The following is a 16,438-nucleotide window of genomic DNA, read 5'->3' as shown; positions in this document are numbered from 1 at the left end:
CCATACTTTTATTTTGATTCCAGTGAGACTGAATGGATTGCTAACCTGTTTCTGGATCCACTGAGAAATATGGCTGTCCCTGGAGGATGCTGTACACCACTTTGGCACTGTTCCCATAGTTGGCATCATCAGCGTCTGTGGCTGTCACCTGAATAACAGATGTACCTAAATGGGTACCAAGCAAAGAATCAGCAGATTTTAGGATGGCATCTACCTCTTGTAAACCATATACAGTTGTTGAAGTATTGAATTCCGTTAGAAATCATAAACATCCACTGGAACAATCCAAAGTTATCCTACTCAAGAGAATAAATAAAATCCCACCTTCCTGGTGACTGGACCTAAAATCATTATCACTTAAGATTTACGCTTCAGTTTAACAAGATAAACGCACAGGGACTGACAGGGACATCTTTGAAACCCAGCACAGCATTAGGTTTTTCTGGTGATCAAACAGATATGAAGATTGTTCCCCGACAACAACACAACTTCAGTTGAAACTGTTCACTTAAAGGTTTGGTTTAATTAATAAATAAACCTAAAGCAAATTTACTTATACTCATTTCTGCTCAGATGACAAATGTCAAGTGTCTGAATTCGGGCTCAATAAAACACTTTGTCTCCTCTTAAATTGATTTTTGAGGTTCTATTTTAAAAAAGATTGGCTTTGCAATAAGAAATCATATTTGTGGGATTTTGAGGTTTTTTTCCCTCTTGGTCAAAGTTATTTGGCGAATATAGGACATTAAATGCTGCTGATGTTTTTTGGCACTTACTTATTTTATGTGACAATAGTTTACCCTTGTCCTGTGATCATAAAAAAGAAAATATAGGTTATATGGGATTATGAGTACTGTGAGCCAATACATTTGGTGTAGTTTATGGGTTGGAAGCAAATGAAAGCTTCCGTAAAGCCTTTCTTATACGATATAAAAGCACAAAGGTATCTTTCACAAGCTTTCTTTTTTTCCTTAGCAGTTAGATGTCAGAATGCATTTTGCTCACACAATCTAGAGCTGACAAATGTCTAGAGAGATGCAGGTAGTCCAATAGCTAGAGATGTAAAGGTGCTTGACTCCTTGCCAGGGGAAAAAGGCTGACTGAGAAGAAGCTCTTTTTTTGGGGGCATGGGGGGGGGGAGTTTAATTGGATTTTTTTTTTTATATCTCACTTTCTTTGCAAGAAAAAGTTCTAGTAAGCACTGTCGACTTAATTGATATAATTTCCTATTTTTGTATACCTTCAGTCTCCCTAGATTGAAGTTCCCTCAGATAACTTGCAGGCAAATGTGTGTCTTGACTGTAAATTTAGAAGACCCTCATTTACCTGTGATTAATGACACTGTAGTGAATCATTTGTGCTGTTGCTTTTGAGCATATCCCAGGGATTGGGAAAAGTAGAAATCCAGAGTTATCAAAACCAATTTGTGAGAGAACAATATTATCAGGTCCTGTTAGATGCAACTATTTTTTTCATAGTTCATAATACAGCTTTACAAATAATAGTTTTACCTACACAGCAATTCCCAATATTTCAGGTTATCTGAAGAGCATGTCAAGAGAGAATGAATACTTCTCTCTCTGCAACAAACCAGCACAAAAAAGTTGTAAAATGCTTTGCCACAAATCATCAGACTCTGAAGATGATTTTTGTCATCAGGTATCTGGATTACTTTTTGCCTGGTTAAACAGCTAGAGGTCATCTGTGTGCCAAGATGAGCTGTAAAAGTTATCCCAAAGAAGTGAATATTTAAGGACATTTCAATCACCAGCAGCGTCCAGCAGAACTGCTCATCCAGACAAAAAATCAAGACAGTTCTTTGATAATTGTAAAGTTCCATAAGTCCCATCTGTTTTCAGAAAAGCAAGTTAAATCCCCCGCCTCCTCAAGGCAAACAGGGAAAGAGTCAATATCTCTTGCTAGCCTATAAAAAACATAATCAATAGAATATCTGCTCATACCGTGTGATGTTGTAGCATTTAAAAGTTAAAAATCAAGAGTAATTTAGCTGTCCATCACCAAAAACCCGACAAAAATACCTTAATCAGAAAAGGTTTTTTCTGCGGCCTCCTGATCTAGGCACTGTCATGGGACTGACAGAGATGTTTGAGAATGGTCATAGCAACCAAATGCACATTAATGTTCTTTTTTTATTTTCCCAGTGTACTGTTTTGGTGAAGAGGAAAAAATGTTGAATTTGTTTTGAGATAGTTTTTGTTTTTCCTTTTTTAGAGCAGTTATTACAGGGCTTAGGGCAGTCTTTGAGAGACTTCTGTGTTTGTCTCATTGGATTGTCTTTGTTCCCTGAGGCTCAAGTGCCATATAATTATGGTTGCTGAGGAGTGTACAGAAGATGCAGCCATACAGAAACTTTTCATGTGGTGAAAAGATAGTATTACAAATCTCCTTATTTCTGTTAAACTAATAGTACAACTGTGAAAAATTATTAACAAGAGTATAGCCTCAAAAAATTCAGTGTCAGCAGGCAGTTAACTCTCTTTGCCAACTCTCTTTGTCTGCTGTGTCAAAAGGAAGGATACTCACAAATGATAGACAGTACTTGTGCAACTTTCTTTCATGAGATAAGAAATTTCTCTTAGCCTTTTGGGTCAGAAATGACAGTGAAATAAAAGAAATTAAATAAAGGAACTAAATATTAATTAGGAATAGTTGTTAAAGAGGCAAAAATTTTTAATCAAAGAAAAGTAGGCCTTATCTTTGCCCCACTTGAATGGTAGCCACAGTATGATCTGTTCATTTATTTGTTTATTTATAGTCTAGATTACCTCACAAGCATCCTCTTACCACATTTGTCAGAGGAAATCAGCTTGATTTAAAGTACAAAGAGTCTGTCTGGATGAATTCAGCAGGAGTGAAGGAAACAAGTACAGTGTGGGAAGAACAGGGAGTGGGGGAAATTATTTTTGTGTTTACCTTTGTTTCTCACCATCAAACTCTATTTTTAATGTGCAGTAAATTAATTTTTCAAGTGAAGTCTGTTTTCAGCCTTGTGACGATTGATAAGCAATCACTCAATCTTTGCTTCAACTCATGAGTTTTCCGTTTTCTTTTCTCTCCCAGTTTTGCTGAGGAGGGGAGTGAGAGAGCAGTTGGGTGGGCTTCTGGCAGACAGCCATGATCAAACGGGCCACAGAACAAATTGGTGTGAAGGATGACGCAGAAAATGTGAGAATAACTGCAATAACAGTCTAAGTAGTGATAACATCAATCTTCTGCAAAGCCAAGTCCACTTCAACCCAATCCAACCCAGCAAGTTTAATCCTTTCTAGGATGGTAACTAAATCTCAGTTCTCAAGAGGTATGTTCTTCTTTTCCTTTTTTTCCTTTTCCTTTTCCTTTTCCTTTTCCTTTTCCTTTTCCTTTTCCTTTTCCTTTTCCTTTTCCTCTTCCTCTTCCTCTTCGTCTTTTTCTTTTCTCATTCTTTTTCTTCTCTTTGTCTTGAGAATGGAAACTTAAGCACTTTGATAACTTATATGTTGCATGATATACAGGGTACTAATGTAGGGGCAGCAAAATGCACAAGGTAAACTTTGAAGGTAGCCTGAGAGAAGACAAATCTAAATCTGCGTAAGGAGTGCTCCTGCATGTGTTTGTATATGCATAAAAATTCATGTAAGCGCATGTAAAAATGTAGAACCCATAAAGAAAAACTATTAGAGTTAGAGAGAGCATGCCTTCATATCTAGGAAGTGTCAGAATTGAGAGTCACACAGATTACTAGAAAGCATGAAGAGTCAGTCATAAGCTTGAAAAAAAAAACCCACAACATTTGAAATGAGAATGCTTTTATGAATTATATTTAAAATGCTCTCTATTCCTTTGTGCTATTAAGTGTTTGAAAGAATCCCTCTGGTATAATTAGGTCTCCCAGCATGATACCAGAGTCCATTGCCTAACTGAAGTAAATAGCTTGAGGAGGATTGTTGCAGTGGGAAAGAGGTCTTCCACTAGATGAGACAGGCACATATTTTGCTATCTTTTCATGAGAAGTCATGCTGTTCAGCATGCAACTCTTGCTCCTACTTGGCTCTTTTGGCTGACATGAATTACAACAGTTTCTGCCAGTCAGAAGGATATATCTGCATCTACTGGAAAATTTTAGTTTTACTGATAACTTGCTCTGTAACCTTCATTTTAAACAGTGTTCTCCATCTTGAGAGAAGAAAATGAGCAGATTATGCTGTTAGTAATGTGTGCTTCAAGGTTCTACCATGAATGTTGGTTAAAAAAATGACGGTGATTTAAATATCATGCAGAATCAGGTCTCTTTTTATTTTTCCTTTTTTTTTTAAAGGGAAATCTGTAAGTTCAAAATGCATCTTGATTCTGACATTTTTAATAAAACTTGTATTTTGGAACAATTCAAAGTTCTGATTTAAAGAAAAAATAAGAAGGCTTAGGCTTTCTGTGGCCAGTATAAATTATTGAAAAAGTTGTTTGGAAACAAAACAGTCTGAAAATGCTGAAACAGGATGTTTTTACATTATGAGACAGCTTCATTTCTATTTTTTTTATGTTTACTTCTGTCAAAACTGGCAATTATTAAAAAGTTCTGACTTTTACAGAGGAGTTTTGTCTGTGTATATGCAGAAAGTCTGTTTCATTTTCAGAAATAGAAGACCAGCTGGGGTAAGTGGAGAGGCAGGAAGGACTTTATCTCCCTAAAGGAGAAGCTCTTATGCTTGCTTCCTGTTTTCAAACACAATGGCAATCTGCAGTTTGTCAAGCTTATTTACAGAGGGAAGATTTTAAAAGATAATTACTTTTACCAGTGAAAAATGTTTGGGTAAGCTCTGGAAAAACTCTGGAGGCAAAATTGGAAATTTTGTATATCTAGAAGCCTTAAAGAAGATGAATGGACACATAGTTTGCTCAGACAACATCTCTCCAAGGTTTATGCAAATGTAGCCTGAAGATGCCCCTGCTGAAAACATGAATGAAATATTAAGTGAGCTACAGAAATTTTGAGGGGTTTTAAACCACTTTTGTCTTTGAGAGAAGGTTGGACCCTCTGGAGAACAAGACAATGAACTGGACAAACTGTGGAATAGGAGCTATGTGTCACTAACACAAGCCTAAAAAGTTTAAGGAGACATTGGGCTCACCACCAAGTATCTCATTACCACATGAGCTGGATGACATCCCTTCTGACTACTTTCTATGTGAAGGACAGGACTAAATAAGGTTGAGATACAACTCTTACATTTTGATTGGGAGAAAATCTACCTAAAAAGCTGAAAGAATAGTGAACCACAAAGGGAACTGTGCTCTTTTGTACATAGCCACAATTTAGTGGGGCTTTCACTAGACTGGTCTTCCTTTTCTGTAGAAAGGGCAGCAGGTCGGTAGCATGAAAGATTTCGTAGAACAAAGGAAAAGAACAAATAAAAGCAGAAAAGGAGTAATATTCAACAGGTAAATAGACGCATGATCCAAGGCAGAACAGAAGTAAATGGGCATGATCAAGTAAAAAAAAAAAGCAGCCAACTTAGAACAAGTAAGCAGCCTGAGGAGCTAGACCCATAGAGCAATAGCCTTAAAATGGAAAAGTAGAAAGGACTTTAAAATGTAGTTCAGCCATATATATTGAGAAGAAATATTGTCAGAAGACAGAAGAGAGGAGGTAAAAAGATGGCATAAAAGAGGACACTCAAAAAATAATTCATGAATTATGTTTAACCAAGTTTAACAATTTTTAATAATCCATTGCATAGTTATGAAGTGAAGCTTAATTTCACTTGAAAACATGTTGTCTTATTTTTGTGTCTCTTGTCTCACAAAATTTTTGATTGAGAAATCAGCTGATATACTAGTCACTGTACATGGTTACTCTGCCCTTGTTTTTGATATCCAGTGACCTCCAACCCAGGAATCAGAAACTTTGCACCGCTGTGGTGTAGGTACAGAGTCACTGCAATTCCTGCTAATGTGACTAAAAGTAATTTGTGAGAGACCTAACAAAACCAAGCTATGCTGCCTACTGCAGCCTTACTTTCCCTACTTCCCTCTCCGTTTCAGTCCATAGCAGTAAAAGCCAAACCACTCATTTCAGAAATACAAGATGCTATTTTTGCACACCTGTACTTCCGAAACAGTACCTTTTGTAACCAAAATGAGGAAAAATGCTCATAATTTCTTGTGTGTGCGGCGTTGGGATGGTTTGGGGTTTTGTTTACTGCATCCTTTTCTATGACAGAAAGAAACCCCATTTTAGATTGTCTTATGAGAGCTTGCATTAGAGCAAGAACCAAGCACTAGTGATGTATCCAACCACACAGAGAGATGTAATGTGACTAAACTGCTCTGTCTGTAATCTGCCTGCATTTGCCAGTGAATAAAATACATACACCACTGTAACATAATGTCAGAAACTGAACTCGGAAAGAATGGCTAAAGCTGAACAAAGTCTCCAGCACTCACCCTCCCGCTGTTTGATACCTTGATACAGTAACTTTAGTTTTTCTTTGGCAGTAATTGTAACTGTGAAGTGCATCAGATGCCCTGCATGAGAATTTGATAAGTATTATGGATGCAATAACAAGTGGGAAACAGTAAAAAGAATGAGGTATAATTTGAAGGACTAGTGAGTGAACAACTCTGTGCAAGTTTATTCTTTTGTGAAGGTCTTTTTTCCCCCTTCTCACCATAAAGTCACTTCTGAAATAGTAATACTGGTGCAATCAAATGGCAGAGATGAAACAGAGAAAAGAATACTCAGACTCTTTCAAGTGTTAATGCAGATTAGCTTTTATATTTCATTTTCTAATGATTAAAATGGTACAGTAAAAAATTATCTGCCATCCTTAATAAATGACCTGCAGCTTAGAAGTCTTGATTATTTTCAATACTTTGTACATCTTTACAATTAGAAAACACCTTTTTATAAGGCAGAACAAGTATCTACAGTCTGGGTTTAAAACATACTAAATTCCAATTAAAATACTTAATCACAGAATTATCCTCAAAATTCCAATTCAAAATAATCGTGAAATTCACTGGTAATGTGTTTCTGGGTCTGAAGCTGCTCTATGTACAAAGGGTTGATCCAACTAGAAGTAGTTGCTAATGAAACTGACATGTTGAAGGAGCCAGAAGTAATGCTGTAATATGGCCATAAATCACCCTGATTACTCCTAATCTGCCCACAGGGGATGTGGAATTAGGCCACCTGTATGATCTGGCAGCTGCCCTCCATGACAGGTCAATCACGACAGCTCCACAACTTGTTTCCTTTTAAAAGATGAGAGTGGCAATTTTCACCCTATGCCCCATCTTAATTTCTGGAATACTCCAAAAGAGAGAAACAACATTCTGGTGCTTTTCGATTAAACATAGGAAGAGCTCACCCTGTTGATCCTATTAAGAGAAGCTTCATAAAAGCTTCATAAGTTCATAAAGGCTGCAGCATGCTTACCTCTTGGTTAAAAATCCCTACTCCTAGCCAACAGTTTCAAAGAGGCTTTAGTTTTATTTATAGGATTTTAAATAAGAACTTTAGAAATTGTTTGGAAAGCCACAACTACTTTTGAGAAAAGGGCAAAGCAGAAAGTATCTTAAAGCTGTACTACATGAATGAAGGAAGCTAAGAGTAGTGAAGAAACAACATTTCTATGATTAAGTCATTATTCTATAAATTAAGAAAGAAAGTAAGAAAGAAAGAAAGAAAGAAAGAAAGAAAGAAAGAAAGAAAGAAAGAAAGAAAGAAAGAAAAAGAAAAAGAAAGAAAGCTTAAAAGAAACAGTTTGCAAAGTTTCAGTTCTGATGTGCATGCCTGTACTGTTTTGTATTTTGCAATGCAACACTAAAAGTTATGAATTTTTGAGAAGGAACAAGCTAACTTTCTGTACTTATTTTTCATTTGCTCCTTTTTGAGGTCAGTTTATGTATCTCTTTATGAGTTTTTGATTTTCTATCTACGAATGAGAACTAGAATCCTACTCGCATTTCCATTTTGAAAATTAGTCTCTAATACAAATTAATGGGAACCTTTACAGAGTTTGTATTTTTGCCAGATCTGCAAACAGGCACATTTTAAAACCACATGTGAATCTCTATTATGATCATGAGCAAGAACATAATTTTGATGATGACAGGCTGGCCTCATCTTTATTTTACTTGGGATCATTTTTGTCATTTGTTGGAACTCCTTTTTGGGTAGTGATAATTATTTCTCTTTAAAGATTAATACAGCTGTGGAAAGCAGCAATTTTCATAAAAATGCAGTCAATGAAGTATTATGGCAGCCTTAAATTTACATTAGTTTATAATATGTGATTCATGAACATCTCTTGCTTCTGTGATGTTTAGATGCGCTGGATATTGTCTGTTAAAATAACAAAAAAACCCTACAATGTTGAGGAGAAATAGAGTCTAAAACAAAGCAAAATAATATATTCCAGGATTATCCCAATTATTTGCTTTTTAAAGATACATTTATTAGAGTACCATTTTCACATAAAAGCAGAACATTTCTAGAGTGTGCATGCATGTATACATAAGTAAATACAGATGTAACTATATATATATATATATCTGTGTGGGTGTATTGGTGTAGGTATATGTCTAGAATATTAAGTAGGGCCAATCAAGAGATTTTGCCATTATTGTCTCTAGGTACTTCATTTACCTTCAAAAGCGTTCAAATGCCTTAAGTATAATGTGTCAAATGATTCAAAGGCAAAAGTGCTCTGCTAAAGACTGTTGAATTTTCACCATGTCTGTAAATCAATTGGACGTTCATTGGTGATTTAGTGCAAGACTCCTCACAGTAAAATGATCATGGGAACAATCTCATTTGCACATATCTCACAGATGGACATGTTTCTATTTGAATAAAAATTAAAGGTGCTGACTACAAGTTACTTGCTTGGAAAATACTCCTAAAAATGCCTGAGACAACTTGAAAATGTTTAGACACTGGTGATTAAGACTCAGTGAAAATTAATTTGACATATTCATTTAAACAGTTGGTTTATTTTCCTCAGGTAGACACACCTTCCTGATAGCCAAGGTGTCTTTTAAAATTGTAGTCATGAAGTCAGTAACTATCCGTCTTCTGGACCATGAAATATAATATTATTTTTTCACCTTCCTCTCTCCTTAACCACATCTATGAACTAAAAAGGTGGCTACCCTTTAGGTGTGTGGCAATTTCTTTTCACGACTGTCACATATTTTGACTTTATGGGGAAATAAAGCTTTCAAATTTTTTTTACTGTGTACATAGCCTAATTTATCACAGGTTATTTATCATTGGTCATGGAATAGAATGAAGTAACTGTTATTGAGCTGCCTTTCTAGCAGGAAGCATTGATGAGAATTTGCAGTTTATTGGCAGTTAAATGTAAGATATTCACACATGTACATACTTTGGGAACATTAAGTTAGATTGCATTGTTCTGGTTTGGTGCAGAGGGTTGTTTACTTTTAATCTCCAATTAGATGTGAGCAATGTGTTTTGAATATGAAGATATGAACAACCTTCATAAGGAATAAAATTGATACTTGTACAGATCTTAATCATTCTAGATGTTAATTTTACAGTGTTATGCATCTATGAGGTTGTAGGAAAAAGCTATTCTGGAAAGTGTTCTGAGGCATCTGGTAAGGTTGTACAAAACTAAGTAAATGTGAGCATCAGGATTTATATCATTGGGGAAACTTGCAGATGTACATTTTGCAAGATATTGAGAAAAGTACATGAGAAATGCTGTAACCTGTTTGTTACCATGCTCGCTAAAAGATGAGCAACATTGGGAATAATATCAAGCACTTTTCAAATAAGCAGAAGTCAGACAAGAGAGTCCAGGATAACACTTTTCTTACTTTCATTTTCTTGACTCTCTGAGGGCTGTGTATGCTACAGAAAATTTCCAAAATGATTATATGATTGGTAAGAAGGAAAAATGCTGTTTTATAACAGAATTCAAGCTGAAGTATTAATTGAATGAAGAAAAGCACACATGTAACTGCCATTCCCATAATTCATCTTCTGTGTTGCTATAAAATTGAAATCAGTTACCATACCTATTTTAATGATTTAATTGAAAAAAAATTAGGTAATATATAAAAACATATGTATCTACTGTATATATATATATATATATATATAGCCACATTTTAAGTGAGACATTTTCTTATTTAATTATATTGTATCCATTATGGACAGATATTGTATCATATCTATTAAGGTGAATAGTGGACTTCTTGGGGGCAGGTAATGTTCTTTTCCTTTGTTTTCTACTCTTAGGCTGATGGAATTCTGCAGCTAAATAATTTTTAATTGAAATGGTACAAATCATCCACATTTACATGAGGCAAAGCTGTAAGTTCCCAGTAAACCTACTAAAATTGAGAATTAGGGTAGAGTGAGATAGCTCACAAAAAGAGATATACAGGATAAATGAAGGTTTTGGAATGTAGACTTTTGTTTTGGAGAGATCTGTTTGATAGGACTGCTATCTCTTTGGAAGACTGAAAATTATGCAAAGCATCTTTATGTGTGTTGTCTCTGTGCGAATATTAGCTAATTTATATTATTTTGAAAAAAAAAAAGGGTTTTATTTTGAACCCAAATATGATCTGTTGTGTTTTATTGATATATCTTAGAGATCCCTAGAAGTTATGCAGAAATCTGGTAGGGGAAAAAAACCAAACCAAAACAAAGGAAATTACTCAGTGGTTTAGTTTCAAAATACATGCTTGCAGATGTTAGTGTGATTAAAAACAAAATCCTCAACTTTACACTCAGCTGCATAATATTAGCAACTAAGGTGTATCAGGCATTCAGAAAGCTGTCTTTTTTTAATAAAAACTTGAAAATATTCTGCATTCAATAGATTAGATTAAGTAAGCATCCTAGATGGGCTTTAATTTAACAAACAATAATAATTTTTAAAAATATATACTTCTCAATGTAATTTGAAAAATCTCTTTTATGGCTACATATAAAAGAATATCAAACACATTTACCTTTTATCTAGTGAATTGTAATTCCTGACTTAGATCTGTGTAACCAGCCTTCCCATACAACTACAAAAACACTTGAGAAATCCCATTTCCAAAAACTGTTTAAATGAAGAAAAGAGTTTTTTTCAGACACCTAAAAGTGCACATAAAGGAACATAATTACATGGTTTCAGGAAAGAACTCTGTGCATTAGCTTGATATAAACAGTGACACTAATGTTAGTACTTTTAACGCATAATCTGTCCAATACTAAACTGTTTAATTTAATGTCTGGCATATTTTAGTTGTACTGAAGGCTATAACACACATATGCCTCTGACATGCTCCTTCTGAAAAGGACACAGGGGGTCCTAATATTGGTACTGTTAATTAGTGCCGGCTATTCCAGTCCTTAGTACCACCAGTTCACTTGCTGCAGGCTTCAATGTGGTCCCATAAACGTGAGAAGGGCCTCACTGCAAGTCTTATTCTGTAGCATGTCTTGAAACAAGGAAAGCTACTTGATGGTTGGTATCTTCAAAGGCTCATAGGGGAATAAATTAGGTGTCTATAAACTGGCATTGTGCATAGGAATTCCACTTACTGGTGGTGGCTCTGAAAACAGGTTGCACATGGTTGTGAATAGTAACATGTTTATATCACAGGATGTATAGAAAGTTGTATGTTGGTATCAAGAGTTTTACGCACTGGCTGAAGCAACATGTTGTTTCAGAATGTAAGTGATAATTTTGGTTTTCAGATGTGAAGCCATGAAAGATGGAAGGATTTAACATGCAGTCAGAAGGACAGCATCTCTAATCAGGCAGACCATATCCCACTGTATTTCCCTGCAAAAGTGCTGATATGAAGAATCTGAGAGCATTATGCTTTTGTTCACAGATTTTGGTGTTGTAGCTGAAAATCTAATGAAATAAAAGTAAGAAAAATGAATACATCCAAAAATACTTAATGTGGGTGTGAGAGAGGAACTTTTAATGCTAGTTTCAAACTCTAATTTAGAGATGCACAGGTCTTTGTTTTGGGGGAGGGGAGTGTTTATTATTTTGGGATTTTTTGTCTTTTTTCCTTTTGTTTTGCTTTCAATGTAGACAGATAATGGGAAATAATAAATTTGTTGCAATAATGTAGCCAGGCAAGCAGTTTTGCAATGAGTCATTTCAAAGAGATAGAAAGGGGAGGCACATTTTACACAGCCCAGGTCTGAACATTCCATTTGGCAAGGCGACTGTCATTTCAAGGTTATTCCAATGGACATTTCAATGTCCGTTGCTGCAATAGCTGAACTTATTATGACATATCTATGGAGTAGAGCTGTTCTAGTCTTCTATGAAGTAGTAGAAAATTGAGTTTAAATGAGTTTGTAGTCAGCTTAAAACTGCATCTCCAAAATTTGGACCAATTAGCTGATGAATCCTAAAGTCCCACATAGTGCTATAAAATCACCCATCCTGCTTACTAATTGCTGCATTTGAACTTCTGGCACCTTCTTTCTTCCTATGAAAATATTTTAGACCAGAATACTGTGAAAGGTCAGCAGGTGGAGGTCTAAGTGAGCTCAGAGGTCACAGACTGCCAGTGAGTTGACAGTGGCTCAGTTCTCAGAGGACAGAAACAGAAAAATTGTTTATACCTTCCTATATTAGCAGCAAACACTAGTTACTTTTACTTGCTGACAGCACTTTTACAAAACCCCAATTTCTTGTAGCACCAAGAGTCAGCTGTTACTCATAGCAGATGACTCCATGGTTCTGGTTTTCCCAATGTGCTGCCTCAGATTTCTGGTGTCTTAATAAGAAATCAAAGTTGTCTCCATCTCAAAAGAAAAGAAAAAATAAGAAAGAAAGTGGGGAACCCTGTTTAGGTTAGAAAAATTTTGTAGCTGAAGAAAAATGGATGTGTCAATAATTATTTAGCTGAAGTTAGACACTGCTGGATGAAAGAGTCTCACCTGCTTTTACCTGCTATATTTTGCATATTCCTGACACTTCCCTAACCCTAGTTCTAGCATCTAACCTCATGTTATTGGAATCAGGGAACAGAAGTAGTAGAAAGGGAATATTGATCTTGAACAATCCATCTTTATGATGATTTAGTTCCTTAAACTTTCTTCTTCTGGGTTCAAAAGACAGTGGCGAAAACATAAGAGATCATACCTGGGAGGGAACAGAGAGACCAAAAAGGAGAAAAAAGAGTGTCACTCCTTTTTCTGTAGCTTGAGATCTTATCTGGAATGTTAAAGCATTCTGTAAACTTTAAATTTGTGAATTATTTGAAATCTTCACAAAGATGTTACAGATGTTTTTTTATACGGGCTTCTGTAAAGCCTTTGACATGGTCCCCCACAACATTATTTTCTCCAAATTACAGAGAGAGGGATTTGATAGGTGGACTGTTTAGTCCATAATGTATTGGTTGGACAGACACATCCAGTGTGTAGTTGTCAATGCCTCAGTGCTCCAATGGACATCAGTTACAATCAGTGTCTCACTGGAGTTTTTACCAGGACCAGTGTCATTTAATGTCTTAATTAATGACATAGACCAAGGGCTCAAGGGTAGCCTCAACAAACTGGTAGGTGATTCCAAGTGAGTAATGTGATTGACACATCTGAAGGACAGGATGCCATCCAGAGCGATCTGGACAAGCTTGAGAACTGCACCCACGAGAATTTCACGAGGATTAACAAGACCAAGGGCAAGGTGCTGCGCCTGGATCAGGGCAATGCCCAATATCAACACAGGCTGAGGCATGAACAGATTGAGCAGCCCTGCCGAGAAGGACTTGAGAGTGCTTGTGCATGAGAGGCTGGACATGACCCAGCAATGTGCACTCACAGAAAGCCAAACACGTTCTGGTCTGCATCAAAAGCATCGTAGCTAGCAGGAATGGTGCATGGGGATCTCTGGGATCCCCAGAACAGGAATAACATTGACGTGTTGGAGCAAGTCTAGAGAAGACCACAAAAAAGATTATAGCGATGGAGCACATTTCCAGTGTGGAAAGGCTGAGAGAATTGGAATTGTTCCACTTGGAGAAGAGAAGGCTTTAGGGCTACCTGATTGCAGCCTTCCAGTGCCTGGAGGGACCCAACAAGAAAGAGGAAGAGAGACTATTCACAAGTCTGTAGTGACAGGACAAGGGGGAACTATTTTTAACTGAAAAAGCGTAGGTTTAGATCGCATGTTAGGAAGAAATACTTTAGTTTGAGGATGGTGAGGAGCTGAAATAGGATGTCCAGAGAAGTAACCTCATTCTTGGAAGCATTCAAGGCTGGGTTGGATGGAGGTCTGAGCAACCTGGTTTAGTGGAAGGTGTCCCTGCCCATGGCAGGGGCCTAGATACCTTTAGGATCCCTTCCAACCCAAGCTGTTCTGTGATTCCATGATATACACAATACATACATATCAATTTTAGATGTGATTACCTATATTGTATTTTAGGTGTTTATTTTATCTTCAATCCTTAACAAAGAATATTAGTAGTTTTAAATGGATATTTAAAATTTATAGAAATTATACACATTGATTGTGGAATGAACAACATACAGGAAAATCCTAACACTTCTGTAACATCCAGCTTGAAATCAGCGGAGCTGTACAAACTCAAAATAACCTGTTTACAGTACCAGAGCTGTACTAAGTTCCTTGCAGACATCCTTTTTTATAGGAAGATGCTGGCCATATTATATACATAGATAACTGTGTAGACAATGAATAGAAGAATTTAATCATGATCTAAATACGACTCTTTTGGTGTTCTAGAGGTTTTCTTTTGAACATTAGAAATATGAAGTTTTAAAGCATCCATTCATACTAGTCTTTTAGAATTCTGCCTCATGCCAAATGCAAAATACTTATAAATACTTCTATATAATTTCCTAATAAACATACTCTTCATTTCCTTAACAGACTTCATGCCCAAAAGTGAAAGAAAAAAACCCAAATACTCCAAAATTCTTTGAAAATATTCTGGAAATATTTATGGTTTTGACTATTTAATAAAAAGAGGATTTTGACTTTTTACCTTGATGACTTAAGAAAATGTTGCTAGACATTGAACTCTTATTTTCTATATTTTTATTTATTTCATAGCAAACAAATTTTATTGCATGAAAATAAGAAAGAAATTAGGATAAAAATTCTGCATTTAAAAAAGATTCTGATATTTACAATGGTTTTGAAAGTCTTTAGTTACAGTGGCTAATACAAAAAGAAATATTGAAAGTATTCTAGTTACAGAATTTCTGCCATCATGCTTAGTTTGACTAAAAGGAATTCTAATTCTACCTTGTAAAATATGAAGTTGTGGATGAAATATTTATTTGAAATGTATCTTTCTCTTAAAGCTAACTCAATAATTCATTTTAAAATAGAGTTCACATTAACAATTAGAATTCTGAAGTTTTGCTAGTTAGCAAACTGTTTTTTTAAGCTTGTGTCAAAGTCAAAACAGCCATTCATAGCTTCTTTTTATAAACATCTGAAACCAGGGAAAATATGCAAAAGAGAAAATATAAATATTTCCTGCTGAAGTTTGAAAGATGAAAGCTGCTTCTCTTTAGTTGTTTTTACACATCTGTAGATTAATGGTTACTGACATAAGCAAATTCAAAAATAGAAAATGTGATGGTTAGTGCATTTGGTTCATTTTCTTCCTTTCCTCTTTTTTTTTTTTTTTTAACTTTTTAACCATAAGTCCTACTTGTTCTTCTAAGAGCTTCCTATACAAAATACCAAACTGTTCTTGAGAAATGCACTTGGGATTATGTGATGCTGAAAACATGGTGTAACTAAAAATAATATCAGAATGGAGCGCAGTCTTACTTAAATGAAGTAGTAGTCATGCTGATTATAGATTCTCAAGAAATACTATAGAAATATTGAACAATGATAATGGAGCTTTTAAAAGAATCATTGTATTATTGGTGCTTCAGGATATACTACTGCATTCAAAGACAACAGCAGAGTAATAAGAATGGTAACGTTAATGCATATTATCCAATGTGCATGTTCATCTCACTTTTTATTCATGTATATGTCTTTTACATATATATTCTATTTATATCTTTTATTTAGAATAGCTGTTCAATACAAGAAATGTTTAGTCTTGCTATAATCCTCTACACCTTGCTTGAAAATGACTATGTTTATATTTCATACATAACATTTTCTAACAAACCCCACTTATCAGCTAAAGAAAAAATCTTGCATTCTGATTATTTTCAATAAAAGTGATATAATGGAAAAATTTTATGCTCTAAATTTAACCATTTAAAATATGCTGCGCTGTGCAGAAATTCTCCTGTGTAGAAATGTTAAAATATGTTAAGTGTCTTTGGTTAGAACTATAAATTTTGAAAGTAGCATTTTAAAGAAATGACTGGTAAATTATATCAGGCATTGTCCCTTTTCCTAATAGAATCAATGCAAAGATAAAAATTTGTTGTGAA

The 16,438-nt window shown here is 35.3% G+C and overlaps 1 protein-coding gene across 2 annotated transcripts in view; it reads right to left on the bottom strand.

Annotated features, from left to right (window-relative positions):
• Positions 1-16,438, bottom strand: part of CDH9 (cadherin 9) — a 66,792-nt gene that overhangs the window by 24,461 nt on the left and 25,893 nt on the right. The window contains exon 3 of one of the 2 annotated variants that reach the window (XM_030970469.1): positions 46-165. The exons of the other annotated variant lie outside the window; for it this stretch is intronic. Coding sequence (XP_030826329.1) covers positions 46-165 — 120 coding nt within the window. The remainder of the gene's footprint in view (positions 1-45; positions 166-16,438) is intronic. 2 annotated transcript variants of the gene reach the window in all.

The sequence above is a fragment of the Camarhynchus parvulus genome, chromosome 2, assembly GCF_901933205.1.
Source record: "Camarhynchus parvulus chromosome 2, STF_HiC, whole genome shotgun sequence".
Classification (NCBI taxonomy): Eukaryota; Metazoa; Chordata; class Aves; order Passeriformes; family Thraupidae; genus Camarhynchus; species Camarhynchus parvulus.
Note: the sequence above shows the minus strand (reverse complement) of the source record. Positions and strands in the feature narration are given on the sequence as shown.